Genomic DNA, 7,500 nt, shown 5'->3' on the forward strand with positions numbered 1-7,500 from the left:
CCGCAGAATCCGAATGAGCATCCCTACTCAGTATCTGTGTTGCTGCAAACTGTGATCAATTCCAGTTTCTCCATTCAGGCTTGTTCCTTTAAAGGGAACCTTATCTGAGAGGGATATGGATGTTTCCTGTTAAACAATACCAGTTGCCCGGCAGTCCTGCTGATCTCTTTGGCCGCAGCAGTGGCTGAATCACACCCTGAAACAAGCATGCAGCTAATCCAGTCTGACTTCAGTCAGAGCACCTGATCTGCATGCTTGTTCAGGGGCTGTGGCTGAAGTTATTAGATGCACATGATCAGCAGGACAGCCAGGCAACTGGTATTTTAAAAGGAAAAATCCATCTCCTTCTCCGTTTAGGTTTCCTTTAGAGCCAGCCTGTGTCTTGTGGTGTCTCCAGTCTGTCCAGACAATGTTAGCTGACACTATTTCCTCACTGAACAAGTTATTCTGTGTGCCGAGCTCATGTGTGGAATCCATTTCCTCTGCAGAGTGCCTGGAGGATTATCCTGGAATAAGTGACCAGGCAGGAGGAGGCTGTGATGGAACTCTCGGTGATATTTGTAGCTGTAGCTCTTCTGAAGTCCGGAGCAGCCCGGTACAGTGAAGGTAAGTGACCAGGCAGGAGGAAGCTGTGATGGAACTCTCGGTGATATTTCTAGCTGTAGCTCTTCTGAAGTCCGGAGCAGCCCGGTACAGTGAAGGTAAGTGACCAGGCAGGAGGAGGCTGTGATGGAACTCTCGGTGATATTTCTAGCTGTAGCTCTTCTGAAGTCCGGAGCAGCCCGGTACAGCGAAGGTAAGTGACCAGGCAGGAGGAAGCTGTGATGGAACTCTCGGTTATGTTTCTAGCTGTAGCTCTTCTGAAGTCCGGAGCAGCCTGGTACAAAGTGACCAGGCAGGAGAAGGCTGTGATGGAACTCTCGGTGATATTTGTAGCTGTAGCTCTTCTGAAGTCCGGAGCAGCCTGGTACAGTGAAGGTAAGTGACCAGGCAGGAGGAAGCTGTGATGGAACTCTCTGTGATATTTCTAGCTGTAGCTCTTCTGAAGTCCGGAGCAGCCCGGTACAGTGAAGGTAAGTGACCAGGCAGGAGGAAGCTGTGATGGAACTCTCGGTGATATTTCTAGCTGTAGCTCTTCTGAAGTCCGGAGCAGCCCGGTACAGCGAAGGTAAGTGACCAGGCAGGAGGAAGCTGTGATGGAACTCTCGGTTATGTTTCTAGCCGTTGCTCTTCTCAGGTCGGGGGCGGCCCGGTACAGCGAAGGTAAGTGACCAGGCAGGAGGAGGCTGTGATGGAACTCTCGGTGATGTTTCTAGCCGTTGCTCTTCTGAAGTCCGGAGCAGCCCGGTACAGTGAAGGTAAGTGACCAGGCAGGAGGAAGCTGTGATGGAACTCTCGGTGATGTTTCTAGCTGTAGCTCTTCTGAAGTCCGGAGCAGCCTGGTACAGTGAAGGTAAGTGACCAGGCAGGAGGAGGCTGTGATGGAACTCTCGGTGATGTTTCTAGCTGTAGCTCTTCTGAAGTCCGGAGCAGCCCGGTACAGCGAAGGTAAGTGACCAGGCAGGAGGAAGCTGTGATGGAACTCTCGGTGATATTTCTAGCTGTTGCTCTTCTCAGGTTGGAGGCAGCCCGGTACAGCGAAGGTAAGTGACCAGGCAGGAGAAGGCTGTGATGGAACTCTCGGTTATGTTTCTAGCTGTAGCTCTTCTGAAGTCCGGAGCAGCCCGGTACAGCGAAGGTAAGTGACCAGGCAGGAGGAAGCTGTGATGTAACTCTCGGTGATGTTTCTAGCTGTAGCTCTTCTGAAGTCCGGAGCAGCCCGGTACAGCGAAGGTAAGTGACCAGGCAGGAGGAGGCTGTGATGGAACTCTTGGTGATGTTTCTGGACGTTGCTCTTCTCAGGTCGGGGGCGGCCTGGTACAGCGAAGGTAAGTGACCAGGCAGGAGAAGGTTGTGATGGAACTCTCGGTGATCTTTCTGGCCGTTGCTCTTCTCAGGTCCGGGGCGGCCCGATACAGCGAAGGTAAATGACTCCCATTCTTTACTTTCCACTGTTTGGCTGCTTTATTGAAGTTGAATTCATCTGCAGTTTCACACTTTGAGCGGGAGCATTCTTTGCCGTATTTCCAGGGATACAGATCGCCCAACCAGCTCATGGTGAACCACAACTCCCAGGAGTGTGTAAGGGGCTGAAAGAGACCAAAACCTTTACTACAATGCAATGTGAAACAGAAAGTGTGTACAATTATCAAGGTTACAGTGAGCGTTGAGGTCCCAGAATATGCAAATCATTTCCAGGCAAATTCTACGACTAGACTCAGATTTTTTTCTCTTTTTTACACATGAAAATGAGCTAAGGGCCTGTCTCTGCTGGGACTTCATGTGTGTTATATCAGCACACTATGCTATGGGCCTGTCTCTGCTGGGGCTGCATGTGTTATATCAGCACACTATGCTATGGGTCTGTCTCTGCTGGGAGTGAATGTGTTATATCAGCACACTATGCTATGGGCCTGTCTCTGCTGGGACTGCATGTGTGTTATATCAGCACACTATGCTATGGGCCTGTCTCTGCTGGGGCTGCATGTGTTATATCAGCACACTATGCTATGGGTCTGTCTCTGCTGGGAGTGAATGTGTTATATCAGCACACTATGCTATGGGCCTGTCTCTGCTGGGACTGCATGTGTGTTATATCAGCACACTATGCTATGGGCCTGTCTCTGCTGGGACTGCATGTGTGTTATATCAGCACACTATGCTATGGGCCTGTCTCTGCTGGGGGTGAATGTGTGTTATATCAGCACACTATGCTATGGGCCTGTCTCTGCTGGGAGTGAATGTGTTATATCAGCACACTATGCTATGGGCCTGTCTCTGCTGGGGCTGCATGTGTTATATCAGCACACTATGCTATGGGTCTGTCTCTGCTGGGAGTGAATGTGTTATATCAGCACACTATGCTATGGGCCTGTCTCTGCTGGGACTGCATGTGTTATATCAGCACACTATGCTATGGGTCTCTCTCTGCTGGGACTGCATGTGTGTTATATCAGCACACTATGCTATGGGCCTGTCTCTGCTGGGTGGGGATGTGTGTTATATCAGCACACTATGCTATGGGCCTGTCTCTGCTGGGACTGCCTGTGAGTTATATCAGCACACTATGCTATGGGCCTGTCTCTGCTGGGAGTGAATGTGTTATATCAGCACACTATGCTATGGGCCTGTCTCTGCTGGGAGTGAATGTGTTATATCAGCACACTATGCTATGGGCCTGTCTCTGCTGGGGGTGATGTGTTATATCAGCACACTATGCTATGGACCTGTCTCTGCTGGGTCTGCATGTGTGTTATATCAGCACACTATGCTATGGACCTGTCTCTGCTGGGTCTGCATGTGTGTTATATCAGCACACTATGCTATGGGCCTGTCTCTGCTGGGTCTGCATGTGTGTTATATCAGCACACTATGCTATGGGCCTGTCTCTGCTGGGGGTGATGTGTTATATCAGCACACTATGCTATGGGCCTGTCTCTGCTGGGGGTGAATGTGTGTTATATCAGCACACTATGCTATGGGCCTGTGTCTGCTGGGGGTGAATGTGTGTTATATCAGCACACTATGCTATGGGCCTGTCTCTGCTGGGGCTGCATGTGTGTTATATCAGCACACTATGCTATTAGCCTGTCTCTGTTGAGGGTGAATGTGTTATATCAGCACACTATGCTATGGGCCTGTCTCTGCTGGGGCTGCATGTGTTATATCAGCACACTATGCTATGGGCCTGTCTCTGCTGGGGGTGAATGTGTGTTATATCAGCACACTATGCTATGGGCCTGTCTCTGCTGGGTCTGCATGTGTGTTATATCAGCACACTATGCTATGGGTCTGTCTCTGCTGGGACTGCATGTGTGTTATATCAGCACACTATGCTATGGGCCTGTCTCTGCTGGGGGTGAATGTGTGTTATATCAGCACACTATGCTATGGGCCTGTCTCTGCTGGGGCTGCATGTGTGTTATATCAGCACACTATGCTATGGGCCTGTCTCTGCTGGGGGTGAATGTGTGTTATATCAGACAGCACACTATGCTATGGGCCTGTCTGTGCTGGGGGTGAATGTGTTATATCAGCACACTATGCTATGGGCCTGTCTCTGCTGGGGGTGAATGTGTGTTATATCAGACAGCACACTATGTTATGGGCCTGTCTGTGCTGGGGGTGAATGTGTTATATCAGCACACTATGCTATGGGCCTGTCTCTGCTGGGGCTGCATGTGTTATATCAGCACACTATGCTATGGGCCTGTCTCTGCTGGGGGTGAATGTGTGTTATATCAGCACACTATGCTATGGGCCTGTCTCTGCTGGGTGTGAATGTGTTATATCAGCACACTATGCTATGGGCCTGTCTCTGCTGGGGGTAAATGTGTGTTATATCAGGACATTTATTTGCACAACAATTAATTGCTATGGGCCTGTTTCCATTAGTCACAAAAACATCTGAAAATTCACATACAATTTGCATGCTTTTAGTAGAAATTTATGTTAAAGGTAATATCAAGCAAATAAACAGATCTGCTCCGTGAGGCTTCCTCCATCCCCTGTATGCTGATGCGTCCCTCGTTGCAGCTCCGCCCTCAGCGGGTCACCCGGGGTCCCCTCTGTAGCAGCTACTCTGCATACGTCTCCGCTCCTGTCGTCGGGAGTGTTCTGCGCAGGTGCAGGACCGCGCCCGGTGAGGTTGGGCTCTTGTGCAGTAACAGCCGACCTTGCCGGGTCTGCAGCCAGGGCCGTAGCTTTAATGAAGACAAATGGGGCAATTTGCCCCGGGCCCCAGAGTCCAGAGGGGCCCCAAACCTCTCCCCTTTACCTACTCTGCAGCCGCCTAATGCCAGTTGAAGGCCACAGAGTTGCTCCCCCAGGATCTAACCCCTGCTGAGATAAACAGCGGGGATCCGTGATCTGCCTGCCAGCCACGATCAGAGCTGGCAGGCTGTTGAAAAAGAACAAACAAAAACCAGCTATTTACATTTGTACAGCGCTGCAATCTAGCACAACGATGTACGGGTACAGCTCTGTCACTTAGCTGCCCCTCTGATCGGGTCACAATCTAAACCCTCACATAAGCGGATTTCCTATGTATGGGTACTGTAAAGGATGGATCTCAGCCAGGGCTAATTTAGGAGGGAGGGAGAAAATAGGCCTTTTTTAGTTAAAATTTTTTAGATTGCTGCCATTCTTACACTCTTAATCGCAGAGGCCTCAAATCTAGTGCAGTCAGTCACTAGCAGACTGGGGTTTTAAATTCTGAAAAGGGGGCAGGCCACAAACAGCCAATCAGATTTGTTTCAATGCAATGGGAAAATGCAACTTATTGATGCCAAGGACCCCAAAGCTCATAAACTTGGTCACTTTTTAAATTGGAATATAATACCTTGGCGGATAAGCTTTTTGTCTCTAGGCCTTCTCAAAGGACTAGAGGACATGATCTGCGCATGGAGGAAAAACGTTTTAGCCATTTATTTAGGAAAGGGTTCTTTACAGTAAGAGTGATTAAGATGTGGAATGCATTGCCACAGGAAGTCGTTATGGCAAACTCTATACCTGCATTTAAAGGGGGCTTAGATGCTTTCCTTGGGTTGAATGACATCCATGGCTACTATTAGAGTTGGGCCGAACGGTTCGCCGGCGAACCTGGTTCGCGCGAACCACCGCACGCGAACTTTATTGCGGAAAAGTTCGCCCCATTGCGGTTCGCCCCATAATGCACTGAGGGTCAACTTTGACCCTCTACATCACAGTCAGCAGGCCCAGTGTAGCCAATTAGGCTACACTAGCCCCTGGAGCCCCACCCCCCCTTATATAGGCAGGCAGCGGCGGCCGTGGCCACTCGTGTGCCTGCATTAGTTAGAGTAGGGCGAGCTACTGCAGTCTCTCATAGGGAAAGATTAGTTAGCCTTAGCTTGTCCCTGGCTGCATACCTGTTCATTGATCCTGCCACTGCATACCTGTTCATTGATCCTGCCACTGCATACCTGTTCATTGATCCTGCCACTGCATACCTGTTCATTGATCCTGCCACTGCATACCTGTTCAGTGATCCTGCCACTGCATACCTGTTCATTGATCCTGCCACTGCATACCTGTTCATTGATCCTGCCACTGCATACCTGTTCATTGATCCTGCCACTGCATACCTGTTCATTGATCCTGCCACTGCATACCTGTTCATTGATCCTGCCACTGCATACCTGTTCATTGATCCTGCCACTGCATACCTGTTCATTGATCCTGCCACTGCATACCTGTTCTGTGAACCCACCACTGCATACCTGTTCTGTTCAGTGGACCCGCCACTGTATACCTGTTTAGTGAACCCGCCACTGCATACCTGTTCTGTTCAGTGGACCCGCCACTGTATACCTGTTCAGTGGACCCGCCACTGCATACCTGTTCTGTTCAGTGAACCCGCCACTGCATACCTGTTCTGTTCAGTGGAGTTTGGTGTGTCAGTGTGAAGCAGTACCTTAATTACACTCCCTGATTGATGTATACACATGCAAGATGTTTTAAAGCACTTTAGGCCTGTCATTTAGCATTCAATGTGATTTCTGCCCTTAAAACGCTGCTTTGCGTCAAATCCAGATTTTTCCCGGTGACTTTTGGCGTGTATCCCACTCCGCCATGCCCCCCTCCAGGTGTTAGACCCCTTGAAACATCTTTTCCATCACTTTTGTGGCCAGCATAATTTTTTTTTTTTTCAAAGTTCGCATCCCCATTGAAGTCTATTGCGGTTCGCGAACTTTAACGCGAACCGAACCTTCCGCGAAAGTTCGCGAACCCGGTTCGCGAACCTAAAATCGGAGGTTCGGCCCAACTCTAGCTACTATTACTAGGTAATGCCTAATGATGTTGATCCAGGGATTTTATCTGATTGCCATCTGGAGTCGCAAAGGAATTTTTCCCTCTTGGGGCTAATTGAACCGTGCCTTGTAAGGGTTTTTTCGCTTTCCTCTGGATCAACAGGGATATGTGAGGGAGCAGGCTGGAGTTGTGCCTTCCTCTGGATCAGCAGGGATATGTGAGGGAGCAGGCTGGTGTTGTGCCTTCCTCTGGATCAGCAGGGCTATGTGAGGGAGCAGGCTGGTGTTGTACCTTCCTCTGGATCAGCAGGGATATGTGAGGGAGCAGGCTGGTGTTGTGCCTTCCTCTGGATCAGCAGGGATATGTGAGGGTGCAGGCTGGTGTTGTACCTTCCTCTGGATCAGCAGGGATATGTGAGGGGGCAGGCTGGTGTTGTGCCTTCCTCTGGATCAGCAGGGATATGTGAGGGTGCAGGCTGGTGTTGGGCCTTCCCCTGGATCAGCAGGGATATGTGAGGGAGCAGGCTGGTGTTGTGCCTTCCTCTGGATCAGCAGGGATATGTGAGGGAGCAGGCTGGTGTTGTGCCTTCCTCTGGATCAGCAGGATATGTGAGGGAGCAGGCTGGTGTTG

At 50.1% G+C, this 7,500-nt stretch overlaps 1 protein-coding gene across 2 annotated transcripts in view; it reads left to right on the top strand.

Annotated features, from left to right (window-relative positions):
* Positions 1–7,500, top strand: part of SRPX2 (sushi repeat containing protein X-linked 2) — a 201,481-nt gene that overhangs the window by 37,283 nt on the left and 156,698 nt on the right. The window contains exon 2 of one of the 2 annotated variants that reach the window (XM_068249960.1): positions 489–606. In XM_068249960.1, the coding sequence (XP_068106061.1) occupies positions 540–606 (67 nt within the window). In that variant the 5' untranslated portion in view covers positions 489–539. Of the gene's footprint in view, positions 1–488; positions 607–1,289; positions 1,359–7,500 lie in introns of those variants that run through there. The other variant, XM_068249961.1, reaches the window with a different exon arrangement.

Source organism: Hyperolius riggenbachi, chromosome 8 (genome assembly GCF_040937935.1).
Source record: "Hyperolius riggenbachi isolate aHypRig1 chromosome 8, aHypRig1.pri, whole genome shotgun sequence".
NCBI lineage: Eukaryota > Metazoa > Chordata > Amphibia > Anura > Hyperoliidae > Hyperolius > Hyperolius riggenbachi.